This window comes from Bubalus kerabau, chromosome 7 (assembly GCF_029407905.1).
Source record: "Bubalus kerabau isolate K-KA32 ecotype Philippines breed swamp buffalo chromosome 7, PCC_UOA_SB_1v2, whole genome shotgun sequence".
Lineage (NCBI taxonomy): Eukaryota > Metazoa > Chordata > Mammalia > Artiodactyla > Bovidae > Bubalus > Bubalus kerabau.
In genome coordinates, this window is record NC_073630.1 from 87853413 (window position 1) to 87878150 (window position 24738).

The 24738-nt window shown below is 37.9% G+C and overlaps 1 protein-coding gene across 3 annotated transcripts in view; it reads right to left on the reverse strand.

Annotated features, from left to right (window-relative positions):
• Window positions 1–1093: 1093 nt before the first annotated feature.
• The window catches only part of TMPRSS11A (transmembrane serine protease 11A), a 46874-nt gene continuing 23229 nt past the window's right edge, over window positions 1094–24738 (reverse strand). Inside the window, exons 5-11 of one of the 3 annotated variants that reach the window (XM_055588701.1) lie at window positions 21136–21203; window positions 19042–19202; window positions 14187–14225; window positions 12097–12268; window positions 7921–8180; window positions 3327–3469; window positions 1094–1502 (exon numbers count right to left, since the gene is read on the reverse strand). In XM_055588701.1, the coding sequence (XP_055444676.1) occupies window positions 1341–1502; window positions 3327–3469; window positions 7921–8180; window positions 12097–12268; window positions 14187–14225; window positions 19042–19202; window positions 21136–21203 (1005 nt within the window). In that variant the 3' untranslated portion in view covers window positions 1094–1340. Of the gene's footprint in view, window positions 1503–3326; window positions 3470–7920; window positions 8181–12096; window positions 12269–14181; window positions 14226–19041; window positions 19203–21135; window positions 21204–24738 lie in introns of those variants that run through there. The other 2 variants (XR_008717179.1, XR_008717178.1) reach the window with 2 other exon arrangements.

Consider the following 24738-nt stretch of genomic DNA (forward strand, 5'->3'; position numbering starts at 1 on the left):
TGCATAACCCTGATGTCTAACCAGTATTGTCACACAGAGTAACAGTTTCTACAAAATCATCATCTAACTCTATTAATATTATGGAATACATGAGCGTGACTCTCCTAATATCTTCATGAGACACTTATGGGTTCATTTGCTATTTCAAAGCACTTTGTTCATATCTTCTGTATGGTGGGTCATCAAAATCTGCATTTATTAAATTAGAAAAAAATACTTGGTATTTCATGGTTGCAATAGGCTATTGCCACAAGCCTTAGGAGACAATTGGCTACAGTAATACAAAGGAATAAACTTTTATACTGGAGTGAGTAGCCTATCCCTTCTTCAGCGGATCTTCCCAACCCAGGAAGACCCAGAAACAGGGTCTCCTGCATTGCAGGCGGATTCTTTACCAGTTGAGCTATCAGGGAATCCCACGTGGAAAGATAATGCTCATTAATTCTTCAACGTATTAACAAATCTTCATTTTTTTCTAGGCATTTAACCTTAACAATAATTTACAAAACTTCCCCCTGGTGGTCAAAGTGTGTAAATGCACCTATAAAATGTTCAATTTTTTGTGCCATTGTTTTGGGACAGCTCATGAAGTTACTATCACATTCCCCCAAATATTTGAAACAAAAATACGTTTTTGACTAGCTAATTGCTGTCTATATTTATCAATCATGCTTTTCTGTGAATATCTGAAGGTAGGGATATTCTGTATGTGCACATGTGTGTGGGGTATGTGTGTGTCTTTATATTATCTTTATCACTGAAAAATTAAGATTTCACAGCACGCAAAGGTCAGAAGATCTCTGGCTTGATTTATCACTGTACTTTGTTTTTTAGATATAATTTTTTTAAATTAAAATCCTTCCAATGGATTTATAAATAGAAAATATGTAAAATCTCTTTGGAAAACATGGAAGAACAAGAAAAAAAAGGGGGGAAATAAGTATTTGTGAGCTCTGGAGAAATGATAAAGTTATACATGGGTTTCCTAAACTCTGAGAATTTAAAAAGTTTCTTGTTTAAGAAGACATCCCTAACAAAGACATCCTAAAAATGTTATGGATTATCCTCAAAAATTTGCATTGCTTCTCTTCTATACTCTAGCTCACTGACTTAAAAAGCCCAGTATCTCTATTGTATTTTTCAAACCAGGCTAAACTGGCTCACTACCTTATAAATTTAAATCCTTTACAAATTGGCCATGGGATTTTGGTTGATTAAAGTGATTTGGAAATAAATCATGTCATTTAATTTCACTTCATTGTACTACAACCACAAAATATATGGATTCTCATGCATGTATGACCTGCATACAGCTCTCAGTGTTTAAGTTGTATAGCGCATTAGAGGCCTGTTTTTGAAGCAATCCAGTTTCGGTAATAAGTCACTTTTGTGTAGACTCCAGGTTTGTTCCTCTGACCACAGTTATCTCCCCAGCTCACGATTCCAATGAGATACCAGGTATCTTTAAAGTCCTTTCCAACTAAAGGTCCCCCAGAATCACCCTGAAAAGAAAAAAAGAGAAAGAAAATGAATTAAATATGAAACTCATTACTTAAGATATTTTGATGAACCACATATTTTATTATTAGGAAGTATATTTATAGACTACCAACTGTAGGATAATTCATTGAAACATGGGTTTTAGTAATTATAAAAGCCTTAAAGTTAAATTTCCACATTTAAAAATTATTTTTCAGTTTTATAGATGTATAATTCATGAATAAAATCATATATATTTAAAGTGTATATTGTGATAATTTGACATATATACTTTGTGAAATGATCACCATGATCAGGTTAATTAACACATCCATCACCTCACATAGTTACTTGGTGTGTATGTGTGCATGTGTGTGTGGTGAGAATGCTTAAGGTCTACTCTTAGCAGATTTCAAGTATACAACACAGAAAGTCAAGCTGTGATTTTTTTTTTCCCCTGACTCCAAGTAGGGTGCCTGGGCTTCCGTTTTATCAGATGAACCAAACCCCTCCCCATGAACCCTAGTAGCCATCCTTGTATTCCTGCTTCCATTGTGCCTGAGTCCCTTCCTTGATGATATCCCCAACTTTTTTATGACTAGAACTGCCTAGAGCTGCCTTATTATGCACTGTGCAGTCACAAGGCAGGAATCTTACCTGTGCTCCCCAATGCAGTGAAAGCTCTTTATTTTATGACTACCACTCTATCCAGAGACTTACCACTAATCTCACCATTCGCCTAGATTCCCATGTCCTCTGTGTTTCAGTCACCACCTTACACTTGTCTGTCATAGCATGAACCTCTCTCTGGAATCCCTGAATGCTAGCTGCCTCCCTGCACACTCTTAGCCTAGATGTGTACCAGATTCTGCTCTGGCCCAACCCATGTGCTGCACAACTCCCTGCTGGTTTTCTGACAGAGGTTGTCTATGCTGTGTAATCTGTGGGACTCTGGGCAGAGTTTTCTGCCACCTGATGACAATACAATTCCCATCATTTCACCATATGGAATCACCTCCTTGGAGTTTTCAAGAACCCCCACATGTTCTTGTAAACACTTATAAAGCAAGTGCCTACAGGATGAAACGTGTTACAAATGCATTTGTCCGAAAATATACATGCAGGACAGATGCTGGACAAGAGGAGGGCCCTGGAAAGGGGACTAGATACAACTTGACCTAATCCGCCTCACCATTAACTGCTTCTCACTTCTCATCCTCCTTAGGCTGAGACACAACAGATTACTTGCAGTTGCCTCAAATATGAATTGTATTTCACACCTTCATAATATGGCTGTGCTTTATCTCTTTTCTATAATATTCTCTGCTTATTCTATAACCAGCTAAATGTTCTTTATCTTTTAGGCCTCATTGAAGCATTATCTCTCTCATATTTGTTCCAAAGATGTTCCCTTCAAGCTAAAAATATGTATTCTCCACATCTGAAACTAACATTGTATTGTAAATCAACTATACTTTAAATAAAAAATTGTTCTCTATTATATAACTTATTACATCATAGTTTATTGTTCATGATTATTTCTTTTCTAGATGTTAGCTCTTTAAGGAAAGAGACTCTGCTTTATGAAACTCTGGATTTCTGATATTAAAATTAAATTTTATTGGTTAGTTTGATAACATCAAGGAAGCTTTTTGGTTATTTTGTTTTGCTTAATTTGTTTGTTTTGCTTAATAAAACATTAAAATGTTTGTATTTGAAATTAGCATTTATAAATTTTTGCATGGACATAATCTCTGTATTTTACTAATATAAAAAGCATAGAATATTTTTGAGCCAGATAAAATATTTTTGAGTTAATGGCATCAAAATAATCTCTCTCCACCTACCCTGCAGGCATCATATATTCCTTCCAGATATCCAGCACACATCATTCCAAATTTTATATCACTGCCATACACATGTGGCTGCTTGCACACATCATCACTTATGATTTTCAGTCTGGCTTCTCGAAGATCATTTTGGGATTCCCCTTAAGGAAAAGCAAAGTAATTTTAGTGTTTACAACCAGTATTCTTAGCTAGAATGAAGTGCAGACCTTTTTATTTCAAACTAAAGTTGTCAATCCTAAAGGAAATCAATCCTGAATATTCACTGGAAGGACTGATGCGGAAGCTGAAGCTCCAATACTTTGGCCACCTGATGCAAAGAGCCGACTTATTAGAAAGGACCCTGATGCTGGGAAAGATAGAAGGCCAGAGGAGAAGGGGATGACAGAGGATGAGATGGTTGAATGGCATCACTGATTCAATGGTCAAGAGTTTGAGCAAGCTCTGGGAAATGGTGAAAGACAGGGAAGCCTGGCACATTGCAGTCCGTGGGTTCGCAAAGAGTTGGATATGACAGAGTGTCTGAACAACAACAAAAATTGTCAAACAAGATGAAGTTAATGTAAGCAGTTCTTAAGGAAATAAGTTCTACTTATTCTCTGGCAAATGTAAATGAAAATTGTCCTTATCTCATTTTAAAATACCTATACTAGCAAAGAAAACATTTTGTTTCCTTTTTGTACCTTTACTTAAAAACAATCAGTTTGTATATTTAGGAAGGTATTTATTTTTTTAATAAGTTTATATTTGTAGATTGTTCCCAGAAACTTTGTAGGCCTAGACAGTTTTGGCCTGATAAAATAACTATATATCTTTATTTTATCCTTTATATTTTATGGGGAACTCTCACACACATAATGACAGGTAAAGGCAATGATTTCATTATGTATTATAATTTTGGAACCTCAGGTCATAAACTAGAGCCTGAGTTATAGAAACCGATACTAATGCAGAAGACAACTATTTATGATAGAAACCAATAATATAACAAGTATTTGGGGGTTCTTTGTATCAGCCACATGCTGGTTGGGAAACTGACCCTGCAGTAGACAAAATTCTACTATGATCCCCAAGATTCCTAAGTGATGTCTTTTCCCCTAGGTCTAAGTGGGACCTGTGAATATAATGGATGTCATTCTCATGATTAGGTTATATTCTGTGACACAGGTGAGGGAATATTGAAGATTAATTAAGATGTAGTCAGCTTGATATTGAGTTCATCAAAACAGAAATTATTCAAGGTGGGCCTGACTGAATCAGATAAGCCCTTTTAAAAGGGGTTTAGGCCTTCTGCTGAAGCTCCAATACTTTGGCCACCTGATGTGAAGAACTGACTCACTGGAAAAGGCCCTGATGCTGAGAAAGATTGAAGGCAGGAGGAGAAGGGGATGACAGAGGATGAGATAGTTGGGTGGCATCATGAACTCAATGGACCTGAGTTTGAGCAAGCTCCGGGAGTTGCTGATGGATAGGGAAGCCTGGAGTGCTGCAGTCCAAGGGGCCATAAAGAGTTGGACATGACTGAGCGACTGAAATGAACTGAACTAGGCTTTCCCTGAGTTCAGAGACTTTTTCCCAATAGTGTTGGAGAAGCAAGCTGCCATAAACTCTGTAGGTGCAAGAAACTAAATTCCATCAACAACCAGTGAGCTTGGAAAAGAGTCATAGATGAGACCTCAACCCCAGCCAATACTTTGATTGCTAATGAGACGTTGAAATGAGATGCCAGCTATGCTATGTCTGGATTTCTGACCCATAGAAACTGTGAAATCATAAATGCATTTTCTTTCAAGTTGTTAAATTTGTGGCAATTTGTTACACAGCAGTAGAAAACTGATCAGATCAGATCAGATCAGATCAGTCGCTCAGTCATGTCCGACTCTTTGTGACCCCATGAATCGCAGCACGCCAGGCCTCCCTGTCCATCACCAACTCCCGGAGTTCACAGAGACTCACGTCCATTGAGTCAGCGATGCCATCCAGCCATCTCATCCTCTGTCGTCCCCTTCTCCTCCTGCCCCTAATCCCTCCCAGCATCAGAGTCTTTTCCAATGAGTCAACTCTTCACATTAGGTGGCCAAAGTACTGGAGTTTCAGCTTTAGCATCATTCCTTCCAAAGAAACCCCAGGGCTGATCTCCTTCAGAAACTAATAATGGACACTAATTTCTGTAGAATGTCAATTCAGGATTTTTTCTGGACAGGTATTTGCTAAAATGTTTAAAAATGCTCAAGATATTCTGTTCTTTGAGTACAACTAGTGTAATTTTTTTTTGGCTATTACATTACCAATTAAAAATAATTCATGCCCAGTGCTGGGAAAGGTAAGATGAAATGCACAGTGTAGGTGACAGTATAAATTCATAGCTTTTTAATAAAACTCATTGGCAAGGAGTTATAAAAAGTTTAGCCTACAAATCCTGTACATCCCTCAACTATTTCTCAACTATTGTGAGAATGCTTAATGACATTTCCCAGAAAGTATTGCTCTTTTTTCAAGGAATCAGTTTTTAAATTCAATTTTCTCCATTTTTTCATTTTTATTATATTCATTGCCACTCTTATATTATTGCCTTCCTCGTATTTATTTTAGGTTTATTTTCTCTTCTTTTCTAGTGTCTTAAAAGGAGAGCTTTCTTATTTTATAATACATGCATTTTGCTATGTTTCCCTGTCTCTGTACTGTTTTAGCTGCATCCTGTATTCATTTCATTCTATTAATACTTATAATTATCTTCAAGATTTCCTCTTTTACCTATGGATTATTTAGAAGTGTGTTGTTTAATTTTTAAGCATTTAGAGATTTTTCTATTATCTCTCTGTTACTGGTTTTTAGTTTGATTGCATTATCATCAGAGACCGTACTATATATGATTTCCATTCTTTTAAGTTTGTCAGAGAATGTTTTATAGACCTAGATATAGTCTATCTTGGCGAATGTTCCATTGGTGCTTTAAAAAAGTAGGTATCCTGTTGCTAATTATAGTGTTCTACATAAATTAGATTGTATTGCTACTCAAAAACTATTATGGCAGATATATTTCTGTGCCAACCTGAGACTCCAGGTCAGAAATGATTTCTTTCCATCAAGCCAAAGGGAATCTGAAATGCTCCTCTCATCAAACGAAGAATGCAACTCTATCTTAGGAGAAGATCCATTAGAGAGAGAGAAGACATATTGTTGTCAGGCTTACAGCTCCCTGGGCTTGTTAAGGTATGGGTAATAATTTCTGTGATTGGAAATATAACCTTAAAGAAACCACATGGGACATCTGGAGAAAAATCTAAAGACCATCAAGCCCATCATCAACCACATTAGTGAAAGGTATTCCTGGTTCCTTAGTGAAGAATAAGAATTAATGATTTATTCTTTAGAGTTTATTGTATATCAATAAATTGTATAGAGCTCTGTGAATGAATTTTTTCTTTCTCAAAAAGTCCTTTCTTATCTTCTCAAGCCTAGAGTCAAAGAAACCCTGTTGCTGTTGTTATATGTATGCGCCTGGACCAAATTTTAGAATCCAGAGTATGTCTGAGTATGTTTTGAAAACCTTAAAACATGAAGCCAATTTTATTTTTTAGGAGATTGTTAGTATATCAAGTTAAATCATTTTAGAGAGGTCAGTGGAAACTTTATTTTCAGAGATGATTTGTCTCTATACAGTATTCTTACCCCAAATCACTCTTAATTAGCCTCTTTAGTTCTGAAGCAGATTTTGCTGCAACTGGAGATTATAGCTGAGCAAAGGAAACATTTTTGAGGTGACTGAGAAAAGTGATACTAAGTGAAGGAGCAAACTAAGGGGAAGGGCAGTGAAAAAGAGAGGAGGCTCACAGAGGTGAGGCTCAAAGTGAAGGCGTCAGAGTGAAGGTGGGCATGAGTATTTTAGCATATATAGTGTATACCTGGCATTGCATAGGTAATGGTACATAGAGATAGACTTTAGTGTTTCTGAGGGAACCTTCTTTCCCTTTATATCTTCCTTGAAGCCTTTCCTGTTGGAGCTCTTTCCCTCATTACCCGTGATTCTGACCAAGCTGCCAATCACATATCTACCTTTATTTCTGTAGTCGTAAGAGTGAGAATTGAGTCAACCAGTCAGTCTGGTACCCCTGGACACAAGCTGGGCCAAAAGAGACCTTTTCTGGGGTTAACATAGATTCTGGCAAAGGGAGAGACGTGTTCTTCCCTGACATCAGCTAGGTGAAGATGTACACGCTGAGCTGCTGTTGGCCACCCTCACCACTATGTGGCGCTAGAATTCCTTGTAATGAATGTGACCTGGGGAAAACCGAGCCAACCCGTGGAAAAACTCAGAGATTCAGAGCCTGATGACATCACACAAACTCCTGAATTCACATGTACCTGAAGTCAGACTCATCTCACCTCTTAATTCCAAATTACAAAGGCCAAATTTGCCATATTATTATTATTTTTTACTTTAGTTAATTTGGATTGAGCTTCTGTCACTTGCAAAAACAAGAGCCCTGATCCAAACTGTGTGGGAAAGTCTGACAGGATATTACTGATGGACATTAAATAACACTGCCATAAATAGAGCTTAGAGCTCCGTGATTCGTTTTTAGATACCCACCACCATAAAAAAGTGCTCCAAATCCTGTGATATAGACAGTTGAATTTGGTTGGAAGGACGCAGAGGCTTCTGGCAAACAAATTCGTCGGATGTCATCAGTAAAGGTGACTCTGGGAGAGAACTGCACAACAGCAATGTCGTACTCTCTTGCTGGGGAGCGGTACCTCTCATGGACGATAATTCTTTTGATGTTTCTTTTCATTAATGGAGGGTTGATTTTTGTTCCAAAGCTAACAGTCCACTGATGTGGGTTTGCTTTACTGGAAAAGTTTAGATATTATCAGAATATATGAATTGCATAACAATAATTGCATGTAGGCTAATAAAAAAGAAAATTCCACCCTAATACACTTGGATTCAATGATAGCTTTCTTTGACCATATAGTCTACCGCTACTATTTTGAAAGATAAAATATATACAAAGAGCATCTTCGAGCTGGAATCCAGTACAGAATTATTGAATTTTAGAGCTGTAAAGCCTATAAAAGTTGTTCATTCATTTCTTCAGTAAATATTTATTGATCATCTACATGTCGAACCTTATTTGAAGTGCCAGGAATAAAGTGGTGAGCAAGTCAGAAAAGCCCCTGCTGGTGGGTACATTTGATTCCAGGGAAGGAAAAAGAGCAAAATGAATGAATAGATCAATAACTTAGAGCATTGATAAGGACTATAAATAGGGCAGTGGACATGGCACTTGGGTTGAGACATGGTTGATGAGCAGTCAGCTATGGGAAGATGGGATAAGTTTTCAGGCAAATATCCCAAGAACAGACTGGCTGCAGTTCAGGAAACAAAGGAAGAATGATGGGAAATGAGGTTGGTGAGGTAGGCAGGGGCCAGATTTTAGAGTGTTTTGTACATCAATCAAAAGATGCTTGCTCCTTGGAAGAAAAGCTATGACAAACATAGACAGCATATTAAAAAGCAGAGACATCACTTTGCCAACAAAGGTTCAGATAATCAAAGCTATAGTTTTTCCAATAGTCATGTATGGATGTGAGAGTTGGATCATAAGAAAGGTTGAGTGTGGAAGAACTGATGCTTTAAAATTGTGGTGCTGGGGAAGACTCTTGAGAGTCCCCTGGTTTGCAAGAAGATCAAACCAGTCAATCCCAAAGGAAATCAACCCTGAATATTCATTGGAAGGACTGATGCTGAAACTGAAGCTCCAAGACTTTGGCCACTTGATGCGAACAGACGGCTCACTGGAAAAGACCTTGATGTTGGGAAAGATTGAGGGCAGGGAGAGAAGGGGGAAACAGAGGGTGAGATGGTTGTATGGCATCAATGACTCAATGGACATGAGTTTGAGTAAACTCTGGGAGATAGCTAAGGACAGGGAAGCCTGGCATGCTGCAGTCTATGGGGTTGCAAAGAGTAGAACATAGCAACTGAATGACAACAAATAGGTCTTGAATAAAGTTCTTAAATTTTATTCAAATAATATGGGAATTTACTGGATGATTTTAACTGAGAGTAATGTACTCTTATTTGCATGAAAAATTACATTGGTTCTTTCCAGAGACTAGACGATTAGAAGGTAAGAGTGGGTTAGGTAAAGCTGTCAGAGGTCCTATGAGAGATGATTGTGAGTGACTTCTAGCTTGTGGGCTTGAGAAGCTGGTGGATCATGGCACATGTAGGGATTGGAAAGATCATCTAGTAATGAAAGGTCATCTAGTAAAGGCTTTGTTTTATACTTAAGGAAAATAGAGCCTAGATGTTTTAAATTATATGCCTAGTATCACATGTCTGTTTGACTCTCTCTGTTCTTTATTGGATACCATCTCCCAGTAAAATCTATTATTAATAATAAGATTAAAGTTCCTTGGCAACTAACCACCTCCTTGCCTGCCTCCTGAGAAATCTGTGTGCAGGTTAAGAAGCAACAGTTAGAACCGGACATGGAACAACAGACTGGTTCCAAATTGGAAAAGGAGTATGTCAAGGCTGTATATTGTCACCCTGCTTATTTAACTTATATGCAGAGTGCATCATGTGAAATGCCAGGCTGAATGAAGCACAAGCTGGAATCAAGATTGCTGGGAGAAATATCAATAACCTCAGATATGCAGATGACACCATCCTTATGGCAGAAAGTGAAGAAGAACTAAAGAGCCTCTTGATGAAAGTGAAAGAGGAGAGTGAAAAAGCTGGCTTAAAACTCAACATTCAGAAAACTTAAGATCATGGCATCCGGTCCCATCACTTCATGGCAAATAGATGGGGAAACAATGGAAACAGTGAGAGACTTTATTTTCTTGGGTTCCCAAATCACTGAAGATGGTGAGTGCAGCCATGAATTTAAAAGACACTTGCTCCTTGGAAGAGAAACTATGACCAACCTAGAGAGCAAAAAAGATCCATCTAGTCAAGGCTATGGTGTTTCCAGTAGTCAAGTATGGATGTGAGAGTTGGACCATAAAGAAAGGTGAGTGCCGAAGACTTGATGCTTTTGAACTGTGGTGTTGGAGGAGACTCTTGAGAGTCCCTTGGACTGCAAGGAGATCAAACCAGTCAATCCTAAAGGAAATCAGTCCTGACTATTAATTGGAAGGACTGATATTGAAGCTGAAGCTCCAATACTTTGGCCACCTGATGCAAAGAATTGACTCCCTAGAAAAGATCCTGCCTGATGCTGGGAAAGATTGAAGGAGGAGAAGGGGATGACAGAGGATGAGATGGTTGGATGGCATCACCGACTTGATGGATATGAGTTTGAGCAAGCTCCAGGAGTTGGTGATGGACAGGAAAGCCTGGAATGCTACAGTCCATGGGGTCTCAAAGAGTCAGATATGACTGAGCGTCTGAACTGAACTGACTAATGTTCCTTAACTAATTAACTGAACTATTAATAACATCATTGAAGAGGAATAGGCAAAGATACAGATGCTGTGCATATAGATACTTGTTTATCCACCTAATTATTTCTTTTTTAAAAAATGATTGAATTATATTTGATGTATAATATTTTGGGCTTCCCTGGTGGCTCAGACAGTAAAGAAATCTGCCTGCAATGTGGGAGACCTGGGTTTGATCCCTGGGTTGGGAGGATCCCCTGGAGGAGGGTATGGTAATTCCCAGTATTCTTGCCTGGAGAATCCCCATGGACAGAGGAACCTGGCGGGCTGTAGAGAGTCAGACACAACTAAACAACTTTTACTCACTCAAAATGTTTTAGGTATGCATCAAATGATTCAGCTTATGTATATTCTTTTTTCAGATTCTTTTACACTGTACGTTATTACAAGTCATTGAATATAGCTCTTTGTGCTACACAGTAGGTCTTTGTTGTTTATCTATTTTATATATGGTAGTGAGTATCTATTAATACCAAAGTCTTAATTTATCCCTCCCCACTTTTCCTCTTTGATAACTGTAGGTTTGTTTTGTATGTCTGTGAGTCTGCTTCTGTTTTGTAAATAAGTTCATCTGTATCTTTTTAAAGATTTCACATATAAGTGACATCATATGATATTTGTCTTTCTCTGACTTACTTTGCTTAGTATGATAATCTCTAGGTCCATCTCTGTTGCTGCAAATGTCATTATTTCATTCTTTTTTTTATGGCTGAATACTGGTCCATTGTCCATATATACTACATCTTTTTTATCCACTCCTCTGTTGACAGACATTTAGGTTGCTTCCGTGTCTTGGCACTACTGTAAGTAGTGTTGCAATGAACATGGGTGTGTGTATCTTTTAGAATTAGGGTTTTCTCTGGATATATGCCCAGGAGTGGGATTGCTAAATCATGTGGCAACTCAATTTTTAGTTTTTTTTTTTTAAAGGAACTTCCATAGTGTTTTTCATACTGACTGCACCAATTTACATTTTCACCACCAGGATAGTGACTCGGAGAAGGCAATGGCAACCCACTCCACTATTATTGCCCGGAAAATCCCATGGGCAGAGGAGCCTGGTAGGCTGCAGTCCATGGGGTCGCGAAGAGTCGGACACGACTGAAGCGACTTAGCAGCAGCAGCAGCAGGATTGTGACTACTCCCCCTAGGAACTTTCCAAATAAGTTCAAGTACAACACTATACTTTAGAAAAAGACGTGAAAGATGCTTTTCTTATTTTCCCTCAGCAATACTTGGGGATGTTGATTATTACTCAGAAGACAATAAAACTCAGATGGTTTTTTAAGTAGTAGTAACATCAATCACTTACTTCTTAAAGCAGTGTGCTGCAGTAACAAGCCAAGTATTACTAATCAAGGTGGCCCCACACTGATGTATTTTATTATGCTGAAGAGAAGCTTGCCAAGGCCAGGCAGCCTTGCCTGCGATCTCTCCGGACATTATTCTGTTGCTTACTAATGGAGCAACTCGTTTACCACAACCTGAAAGAGATGCGATTATTAAATTATAAGAAATGTCTCTATAACTCTTGATACAGAGAAATTAGTAGAGTGCTGCAGTGCAATGTTTGCATCAGTCATTATATAAACATGTACAATATTAATATCCGCCTTCTCATTGATGTTTTGCTCACTCCCTTATTTATAGAATGGATATATATTGCCCACTGAAGCTACATAAGTCTGAGAAGTATTGACACACCACAAAGTGTATGTCTTGAGGACTTTCAGTGTCAATTATCCAGATGTTCTGGGAGCTCCTACTAAGATTATTGTTTCCTAGTTTTAGGTGATCCCACCCTGTTATTTTGATATAAAAGTCCTCACCAGAAGAACTGATCAGAGAAGTAATTGCCAATTCCTTGGAACTCCTTCTCTCATACATTTATCTGAGTGACTAGTTCCTCAAGTGGCATGGTTAATGCATCATGACCAGTCTCTTGCTCTTTAGGATGGAGGACTCTATATTTCCACATAAATATCACATTCACTGTAGGTGGGGATAAATAAGTACTCTATTATGTGGGTCAGATCAGAGATTAGTTTGCTGCTTAGGATTCCTGCTAAGAATGAAGCCTGTTTAAAGCATGCTGCTAATAAATAAAATATGGTAGGTTCAATTTTTATTCCAAAAAATTAGGTATCAAAGAGGAAATTCACTTTACTGGTACTGAAGACACTGCTACTGTGGCCAGTCGTTTAGAAATCCCCATCACTGCCATCTCTAGTTTAGACTACTGTTCTTCTCACCTGGAGGACTGCAACAGCTTCCCTGATCATCTCCTTGCCTCCAGTGTTGCTCCTCCAATCCATTCTCCACCCTGGAACCTGAGTGGCCTTTCTGTTGTGTCTAAAACCCTTTGGTGACTTTTCATTCCAGATAAAGTTGAAATGTTTCAGCATGATTCTGGTCCTTGATGACTATTAATCACACCCCTTTCTCATGTCCCCAACCCCCAATCCTGTATTACAGCCACACTGACATTTTTCATTTATAAGAAGTGATCATATTCTTGCTTTTCTAGAGACATTTTTACATACTATTCTCCCTGCCCAGGACATTCATCCCACTTATCACTTGATTTGTGTGGTCCTTCCTTTCTCCTGGCTCAAGGATTACTTTCAGACCCCACAAGACCAAGTCAGGTTAGCTGACTCTGTGATTGACTTTCCTGCACTATCTCTGTCATAGCATTTATCACACTGTTTTAACATTTCCTGATTTATTTATGTCTTCCTCTAAATTCAAACCCTTAATTTTAGAGGAGGAATCATGTCTTAGTGACACTTGTATTCACTTTCTGGCACTTGGTAGATTTTAAAAGGATATTTATTGAATGAATGAATAAAAATATATAGTATATTTGCAAGACAGATGAAAATGAATGAACACCTTTGCTCAAAGTCATCACCACTTTTAAAAAATTCTTTCAAACTTTAGACCACAGTGATATGAAGCAAGGGATGATATGAAGTGAGTGAGTAGAGCTGCTGTCAACCATGAAGACGAGTATGATCAGGAAATTGTATAGACAATCACAAGTAAAGGGGTCTATCTCTTTTCCATTTATCATTTTCTCATTATTTTACTTCTCAGTAGACAGCATAATTAGTAGCATTTAAAAATTATCAAGGCAAGTCCATTTATTCCAAATCAGAAATATAAAATTTCTTCAAATTGCTCCTAGATTTCCACCATGTAAAATATTTTTATTGAAGATGACAAAAAAGGTTGGTTTTAGAGTTAGGAAAAAAAAAAGTATTTTCATTAGTTACACAATTGTTATTCTCTCCAAAAGAAAATGTGGAACATGAGTGGGAAATTATGAGCTAATATTTGAAGATATTATCCTTTCTGAGATGGAAATGGAACTTGTGTTTTTAAGCTAACTAGACTTACATGCTTGGACAGTTAGCTTCCCTGTTGATGAGCTCATTGCTGAAAAACAAGATAGAACAAAGAATGATAATTTGATATTCTCCTAGTTAGTCTCAATGACCAGAAATTATCAGAGAATACTCATCATATATTGAGTACAGAAATTTGAGCATATGGATGAGTCAGGAAAACAGCTGATATAACAGGATATATGTATGGTTTTGGTAGAGATTTATAGGCAATCTCTAGGCTTCCCTGGTGGCTTGGATGGTAAAGAATTCTCCTGCTCTGTGGGAGATCTGGGTTCAATCCCTGGGTTGGGAAGATCCCCTGGAGGAGGGCCTGGCAACCCAGTCCAGTATTCTTGCCTGGAGAGTCCCCATGGACAGAGGAGCCTGGTGGGCTACAGTCCATGGGGTTGCAAAGAGTTGGACATGACTGAGTGACTAAGCACTGCACATATAGGCAATAAGCAGTGAGTGATTAAGGCTCAAATATGCATAATCAAAACCCACAAATCATTCGTAGTAATACAGAACTGTGGCTTTCCAATGGCTTAGGATAAATCTTTGGATTTTACTTAAGTATATAGAGAAAGTAGGGAAAGAGGGAACAACTGATGGAGTCTTTAGGTTCAAACTCAGCCTCAACTAGAACAAGTCTGCTTTTATCTCTTCTGTTTAAGATTTCACGTAAGCCTTTCTTTGGTGCAAGGGTTTAAGGATGAAAAAAAAAAATAACTTTGAAAACTACCACAGAAAGTATATTTAAAATACTTCTAAAACACAGTTCTTAAATTATCAAAATATTCCCCTGCCTGAGGAATAAACTACTATATATTGTTATCAAACACCTGCTGGATACTGGTAGAGGCTAATTATTGGACAGAATCTAAGATAAAATTCTGTCATTTCCAACAAAGTTGGTAACCTGATAAAGGAAATACAAACATTTAAAATTAAGTTGATGAATGGTTGCATGAAAAGTGGGATGGTTTTCAAAATAAAAGTGCTTAATAGGTAGAATGAGGATGGATGGTTTTACTTATTTCTACCAGTGCTGTGTGTCTCAGACTCATATTCTCTACATTTAACTTCCCATTAAGCACAATAAGAATGTTTCTTTCCACTTACCTTCTATAAATTTCACTTGGGAAACTAATGATGATGAACTATACAAAGTGGGAGCTCTTGAGAATATCCAATAAACTCATAAAAGGCATGACTAAATCATTAGATAGTGAAGAATCAGTTGCTCAGTACAGATCCTCAGTCTTTATTTATAGAAGAAACTCAATTTTTGGTCAAATGTAGTTTTAAGGTAGTAAATTTCTTGTTTTATTTTTTAAAATTATAAGCATACTTTGGAGATTTTGTGGGTTCAGTTTGAGACCACTGCAATAGGCAAATATCACAATAAGGCAAGTCAAAATATTTTTTGTTTCCAAGTGCATTTAAAAGTTTATGTTTACACCATTCTGTAGTCCATTAAGTGTGCATTATGTCTTAAAAAACAATATACATACCTTAATTAAAAAGTACTTTACTGCTAAAGCATGCTAACTATCATCTGACACAGAATTGCCACAAACCTTCAATTTGTAAAAACACAGCATCTGTGAAGTGCAATAAAGTGAAGTAAAATAAAATGAGGTATTTGAATATGCCCCATGTTAGTAATGCATTAAATGGTATAAATTTAGAATTCTTCAGTTAGAGCTTCTTCTGCTTAGTTTGAGCAAGATGCAACTCAGTCCTTTCCAGGAATGAGACCAGGGTACATGTAATAGTTGGGAGTTTCATTGGATTTTTGAGGAAAGAATTTAAGACAGAATGATTATACCTGGAGGTAAACTGCCCATATACAAGTGACTGACTATTGCAAATTACCAAGTTTGACAAAATGGTTTTACTTTCTATGTTTAGGAGTGAAAAAAAACACTAACACCTTAGTTTTGAACATGACCCTCTAACACACTTCTGAGTTGACAGTAATCGTATTCAGGGCTGAACACACTACAAGTAACACGGTAAGGACTGGGGCCCACATCAACAGCCCATGGGTGATGAGCAGCTCTTCCACAGCCATGGCATTTGCAATTCAAAGGAGTCGATATTAGTTTTGTTCTGACATCACATCACAGGAAGGGCGCACACCGCACAGTTATTTGTCAAACCAAAACACAGATTCTTGCCAGATTATGGATAAATCTGGGGCTGCAAGGTTATTTCTAGATTTTGTCTAGAATTTCTGCAATTTTCCATTCATTTGAAATCCCCCAAATTAAGTATTGCTGGAGAGCAGTTTTTTTGTCTACAAGGATTGCCTTAGGATTCTAATCAGTTTTCTACCAAGTGAGCCTTTCCTAAGTACTAGTAAGTGCTGCTCTTTTCACATTTGGAAATTTGGAAACATTCGGCTTTCTAGATTTTTCTACCACCAATTATTTGCATTAATGTTTTCAGGTTTCCAAAGCATATGCACAATTTTCTAGCTTTCTAATAGCCTATATGTTCAATATTATATTTTCTGTTTCCTTGTATATATTCTTTTTTTTTTAAGTTACTAACATTTCTTTTTTTTTTTTTTTTTACTTTACAGTATTGTATTGGTTTTGCCATACATCAACATGAATCTGCCACGGGTGTACATGTGTTCCCCTTCCTGAACCCCCCTCCCACCTCTTGATATTTCTGTGACTTCAGGAAGAACAAATATTATATTTGCAAGATTATAGGTGAGAAAGTGGAGGAAAAGGCATGGTAGCCCTTTGGTGGACTTCGTAAATACAAGTCCTTTACAGAACTTGGGTAGTCCTGTAGTGACTCAGTAGAGTTAGAATCAGGTAACTCTCAAATCAGGTTCTTCATCAGCACGTCCTGCCCTTTAATGTACTATAGATATTAAAACAGACTACAGGTCACAAGCTGACCTATAAGAGACAAAAAGCCCAGATATCCGATGACCACTTCATGCTTCATTTCTGGTTTCAGATAGCTCAGGCTTTTAAGTTCCTTCCAAATTAACTGGTTATTTAAAATTATGTAGAACATATCTTGTAACTTATCAGAACTTCACTATTTCACAACCTCGATTCATTTGTTTCTCCACAAAGGAGAAAACAAAGAAGGTGGATTAAGCCCTTGAGAGGTTCTTCCCTCCTGGGTTGGGAGAGGTCCCCAGGTTCATTTCCTGACTAACTGACTCTGTCTCATCAGCAAATCCCTGCCCATCCCATTCCCACAGATTTTATTTCCTGGTCAGGTTTCCTCCTAAAGAGTCAGCCAGACCCTTGAAAGGGCAGGGCTTTCTGTGTCATGTCTGATATGAATCACACTTACTCTGATTCTCTTCTGTGACTCTTAAGTCTGGTGTCCACTGGAATGTGTAGGGGATATCTGTACTTGTCTTTCAGGAATAGATACTTGTGGAAGCAGCTTAATGAACAGGGGTAAACAGGTTTTCAGGTTTCACTACTGGCTTAGATGGTAAAGAATCCATCTGTGATACAGGAGACCTGGGTTCAATCCCTGGGTTGGGAAGATCCTCTGAAGAAGGAAACAGCAACCCACTCCAGTATACTTGTCTGGAGAATTCCATGGACAGAGGAGCATGGCAGACTACAGTCCACGGGCTCGCGAAGAGTCGGACAGGACTGAGTGACTTTCACTTTCGCTTTCAAACAGGTTTCTGTCTGGCTGGACTCCTGAGAGTTTTTGATATGCTAATATAAGGGGTGAATTTCTAAGAGGTCAATATTGTAGACTGCATTTCTAAAAAGTGTTTGACCAAAGAACACTTTTTTTTTTTCTGCATACAGCTTCTCAAGAAATTAGCAATCTATCAATAGACTTGAATCTCTGCCCTTTTTAATTACTGGAGTCCTTAACTAAATCTTGACCCTTTTTAGTTACCAGAGTCCTTTTACTATAGATGGAAGGTCTAAAGCCCCTCTCTCACATCTCTAAAGATGAATTTGCCTAATTCATAAGAATAAAGTTGTTAAATGCTGCATGTAAAAGGCATAGAGAAGGGCCTCGGTAAAATTTACTTCTTTTAAAGAAGCAATGATGATAAAATGGTTCCTATGATTTCTAGTTTTGTGATTTTTTTTTAATCATTACTTGTAAGATGGCTTTAATGGCCCCAAAGTTAGTTTACCATTTTCCCAAATGCCCACAGGAAAAAAGTTAACACAAACTTCACAATTTCACTATTCACAGAAACTATTCTTATTTTTAAAGGGCAGCAACTGGGTTTATGTTTCTGAAACAGAAAAACAGCCATTGCTCAACACTTGGTTTCAATTGCTAGTCATGGAGGCAGTGGCTGGATCAGATGAACTCTGTTAGTGGTAAAGGTTTGCTTTTATTTCAGGATGAGTGCCAGTCAATTACTTACAGGAAAAGCCACTTGACTAATTTCAGATATGCTTTTATCAGAGAATAATAAAACCTTTAAAAGTCACTTTTTTAACTTGAATTTTTTTCATCTGAATTCTAGCTATTATTTGGAATGGAAATAATAGTAAATAAATTTATGATTAGACATAAAATGGACTTAATAGAGAACTTCACATCACGTAGAAAGGTACCTGCTAAGTCGCTTCAGTCGTGTCCGACTCTGTGCGACCCCATAGATGGTAGCCACCAGGCTCCCCCCTCCCTGGGATTCTCCAGGCAAGAACACTGGAGTGGGTTGCCATTTCCTTCTCCAGTGCATGAAAGTGAGAAGTGAAAGTGAAGTCGCTCAGTCATGTCCATCTCTAGCGACCCCATGGACTGCAGCCCACCAGGCCCCTCCATCCATGGGATTTTCCAGGCAAGAGTACTGGAGTGGGGTGCCATTGCCTTCTCCGTGAAAGGTACCTACTTACCATTAACTTCAACTGATGAGGTGTTTATTAACAAGGCTCTGGTGTTCCTTATCTTCTCATCTAAGATGCTGCGGATTTTCCTATTTCTCACTGCACTTGACTCAGCAGAGGGGAACTGGAACACCATAATGACATCTACTGTCGTCCCATCTTCCTCTGGACTGTGACACAGAATAGAAAGGTACTTGTTCAAAGAATACATCCAGTATTATCCTACACTCTTTTTTTTTTTGTATTTTATTCGCTTGAATTATGCCTCAATTGAAAGTGTCAGCAGCTGATTATCTCACATTGCTACTCATTTATGTCACTCTGACTCAAGATTGTTTCATATATTCTCTCTTCATGTTCTCTTTTTGCTTTAAGTGAATTTTGCCATTAATTTGAAGGCTTGTTATAGCATTTGTATAAGACTCAGACACTAAAATGTTGTCAGCAAAATCATAAACCCTGAATATTGGAAAAAATTCAGTGGTGTCTTTGATCTATCACTCATGTGATACCTTCATCAGCTCTAAGCTTCCATGATAAGTGGTCATCTCATCCCAGCAAGTAATTAAAATAATGAGAAATTTACTTCCATAAAGAGGCTATTTCTGTTTGGTCAGCTTTGATTTTAAGAGAGTTCTTCACTTGGAGTTGAACATATCTCCCTAAACCTTCCATTTCATAGGCTTATGCCTACCAGTTGGGACATACATAAAACATCAGTTCTCTCTTCCACGTGTAATATTTGAAGACAGTGATATTCTTGGTCTCTGAGTATTCTCCAAATTAAGTATACCCAAATCCTTGAACTTTTTCCATATAAACACATTTAAGCCCCTTCACTTGAGGGGCTGAATTTCCAAATATACTTAACATATGAAAATCAAACAGTTAAAGGTCTTTTAAAAAATGGAAACCTATATGTTGATCTGCCACATCTCTTATTTTTACACTTCAAAAGATGTAAGCTATAAAAGCATGAAAGCCCTATTTTCCTGAATCCCTTGACTTTAAAAAAGAGGAAATGGTATCAATTTGAAGGGATTTTATATACTGTGGTTCATTTAGGCTCTGGAATGTGAAGATATAAACAATCAGAATTTTATGTCAAATTGGCAAATATTCCCTCTTCTTAAATCAGAGGGAAAACATTGTTTACTAGGTGGAATGCACCCACACAAAAACTTACAAAATGATAATGACTACACATTCAAAAGAGTGCATAAGGCTATGATAATTTTGCTACGATATTATGGCAAGTCAGAATTTGAAAATGGAGGGTGTGAAATCTAGAAAGTTTCAGCAAAAACATGCTTTTCCTCTCCTAGATATTATAAAATGTATCAAATTTATATTGTAAAATCCTTCTGGAGGTCACTAGTTACTCGGTAAAGGTGTAAGAAACTTGGAGTCATTCTGCCAATAGGGCATTAGCCTATTGGTAAGAAAACTGATTATTATTTCCTTCAAATATATCCATCTGGGTATTCTCATTTTTTTTTAAGAAGATGAGTCACACAGGCCCATATGTTTGTATCTGTTACATACATGTTCTGCTATGAACTTTCCAAATAAGACAACTGAAACCTTTGAGTAATTTCTCAGACTATATGAGTCTCTTCCTCCATCTCTACAAATGGAAATTTATTTCAACATTTATTTCAAATTTATTTCTTTATGTTTGGGCATGCCTCCTGTCACTAGGGGTTCAATACAGGAAAGACTTGTGACCTCATTTTGTAGTCAACTTTGGCTCCTTAATATTTTTGAAATGACATATGTATTGAAAGAATACCATTTGGTGCATGCAGTGACATGCTGCTGGGTTTTCTCAAGGCCCTGGTTTCTGGTAGTCTCAGGCCTTACCATCACTTAATGGGATTTGAATCCTGTTCTGTCACTTGAGGAATTTTGAACATTTCACATAACCTCCCAAAGTCTCAGTTTTTGCATTTACAAAATGTTGGTAAATGTTGTTGCAATCACATTAATAAGAAATCCTGGCCAAAAGCCAGTCTCGTAGAGGCAACAGTGTATAAAGGTTCCTGTCTCTCGTGCTTTTGGTCACTCTAGACTGTGAAGTCACCTTTGCCCAAGCATACGTACGTCAGTTTCACTACTTGGTTCTTGATATAATGCTTGTTCAAGGCCGAATCTATAAATGTCTCATCCACCTGTTATGACAATAAAGAGAAACTATGTGTTAATAAGATATTTTATAATAAGAACATACCACTGATTAAATGTTAAAGCAAAATAAAAATGCTTAACATGAGTAATATCATTATTTAAACCACTGGTTCTCAAATCTAACAGTGCAACAGAATCATTTGCAGAAAAAAGAAAAAAGACTTAAAGATGCTGGAGTGCCTCTGCCAGAGTTTTGGTTATAAATGACCCTGAGGAAACCTAGGCATTTGTAGTTGTAAAAATCTCCCAGATGACTCGAATATGTTGATGCAGGTGTTTGGGGTAGACATTATGTTCCTAAAATTCCATAGAAAGTGAAGCAGAAAGATGCATAGCAGAGATGGGATATCGAGGGAGTCCTGGAGAGGTGGTGGAGAGAATCCTGGCTTAGTACTGGGTTTGAAGCCAACCTTTTCTGCTACTCATGAACTGGGCAACTGTGGGAAAGTTACTGAGCCAATTTGAGCCTCAGTATCCTAACATCTAAAACAAAGATGTTAATATGCTAACTCATATGATTGTAAAGATTAAACACATATAAAATGCTGGGTACATTTTGGTAGTAGCCTGTTGGTGGATCAGGTTAACCCCCATCCTGGCATTGCAGGTCTCAGATTTCTTTGCAGGTCTTTGGATGTGAGTACAGGGAAGAAGTATTAGAGATTTAGGAAAGGCAATGATCTTTTAATTGTTGTTGACTATGAGCCCTAGAGTGGGCAAGGGGGGAAGAAAGAGTAAGGTGGTCTTGCAGGTTTAGGTCAAAGTTGTGTTACTCAGTTTATGTCAACAGGGAAATAGAATGAAAACTACTGTTTTGGGTCTATTTGAGCAGAATTTTAATCACCTGCTGAGGCACCATATTAGAACTGGACATGGAACAACTATCTGGTTAAAATTGGGAAAGGAGTATGTCAAGGCTGAATATTGTCACCCTGCTTATCTAACTTATATGCAGAGTACATTATGCAAAATGCCAGGCTAGAGGATTCAAAAGCTGGAATCAAGATTGTTGGGAGAAATATCAGCAACCTTGGAGAAGGAAATGGCAACCCACTTCAGTATTCTTGTCTGGAAAATCCCATGGATGGAGGAGCCTGGTTGGCTACAGTCCATGGGGTCACAAAGAGCTGGACACGACTGTGCAACTTCACTTTCATGTTCACTTTCAGATATGCAGGTGACACCACTCTGATGGCAGAAAATGAAGAGGAACTAAAGAGCCTCTTGATGAGAGTGAAAGAGGAGAGTGAAAAAGGTCCCTTAAAACTCAACATTCAAAAACCTAAGATCATTGCATCCAGTTCCATCACTTTCATGGAAAATAGAAGGGAAAAAAATGGAAGCAGTGACAGATTTTATTTTCTTGGGCTCCAAAATCACTGCAGACTGTGACTGAAGCCATGAAATTAAAAGATGTTTGCTCCTTGGAAGATAAGCCATGACAAACGCAGACAGCATATTAAAAAGCAGCGACATCACTTTGCTGACAAAGATCCATACAGTGAAACCTATGATTTTTCTAGTAGTCATGAACAGATGTTAGAGTTGGTTCATATGAAGGTTGAGCACCAAAGAATTGATGCTTTTGAATGGTGGTGCTGCAGGAGACTTTTGAGAGTCCCTTGGACTGCAGAGATCAAACCAGACAATCCTAAAGGAAATCAACCTTGAATATTCATTGGAAGGACTAATGATGAAACTGAAGATCCAATACTTTGGCTACTTGATATGGAGCACCAAGTCATTGAAAAAGACCCTGATGCTGGGCAAGATTGAAGGCAAAAGAAAGGGGCGGCAGAGGATGAAGTGGTTAGATCTATCGATGACTCAGTGGACATAAATTTCAGCAAACTCTAGGAGTTGGTGGAGGACAGAGGAGCATGGTGTGCTACAGTCCACAGAGTTACAAACAATAGGGCACTACTTAGCTCCTGAACAACAGCAACAAGGCACCATGATGCTGTGACTTATCACATGTAGATTTTGGCTTGCAGTATCCCCTAGTGACCAGTGTCATCTGAATCCAGGCACTGATTTTCATATTTGATTGATGAGCCAAATGTGAAAAAACTACATCCTAAATCCTTAAGGAGGAGACAGGGAAAGTTTAACTCTTAATGAAAATAAAAAGACTGTTTCAGAGATCAAGGAACAAGTTATGACTTTCTTAGCACTATCAGGCATTCATAAAAAGCTTAATTAGGAAACAAAATATACATGATCTCCCTTCAGTCAGTTCAGTTCAGTTCAGTTCAGTCACTCAGTCGTGTCTGACTCTTTGGGACCCCATGAGTTGCAGCATGCCAGGCCTCCTTGTCCATCACCAACTCCCGGAGTTCACTCAGACTCACATCCATCGAGTCGGTGATGCCATCCAGCCATCTCATCCTCTGTTGTCCCCTTCTCCTCCTGCCCCCAATCCCTCCCAGCATCAGAGTCTTTTCCAATGAGTCAACTCTTTGCATGAGGTGGCCAAAGTACTGGAGTTTCAGCTTTAGCATCATTCCTTCCAAAGAACACCCAGGACTGATCTCCTTTAAAATGGACTGGTTGGATCTCCTTGCAGTCCAAGGGACTCTCAAGAGTCTTCTCCAACACCACAGTTCAAAAGCATCAATTCTTCGGCGCTCAGCTTTCTTCCCAGTCCAACTCGCGCAACCATACATGACCACTGGAAAAACCATAGCCTTGACTAGACAGACCTTTGTTGGCAAAGTAATGTCTCTGCTTTTGAATATGCTATCTATATTGGTCATAACTTTCCTTCCAAGGAGTAAGCGTCTTTTAATTTCATGGCTGCAGTCACCATCTACAGTGATTTTGGAGCCCCCAAAAATAAAGTCTGACACTGTTTCCACTGTTTCCCCATCTATTTCCCATGAAGCGATGGGACCAGATGCCATGATCTTAGTTTTCTGAATGTTGAGCTTTAAGCCAACTCTTTACTCCTTATAATAACTATGAAATAAGAAATTTTTTGATTCTTATTTCATTTGAAGACAGAACTGACACATGGAGACATTGTGTGAATTTCCCTACCATCATGTGGATTAATAAACTGGGATTTAAATGTAGGTTTCTGTCTTTACATTCATCTCTTATCAATCACACAACCTCCTTGTTACATATAATGTACATTTTACTTCAATTTCTATCAAAGAACATATGACAATAAGTTATAACATAAACAGTTGATTGACTTAAAGTATAAAACTGGTAAAGATATATTTGGTAATATATATTTTACACTTTCCATCCAAGGCAGTATTTAGAAAACAGAGAAATTGCTTGTATCCAGAATATACACTTATTTGACTTTAAATAAGAAAAGTTTAAATAGGCTGAAGAAATGTGGGGTTCATATGTTAGAAATGAACTTGTTTGGTAAGCTATGTTTTTGTAAGAACGATATTATTTTAATAATTTCACTTATGGTACTCAGAGCCAGTCTGTTACTCAATATCTGGGGGAAATACAAAAGAAAAGAAAAGGCTAACCAAAAACAAAGGGGAGAAAATT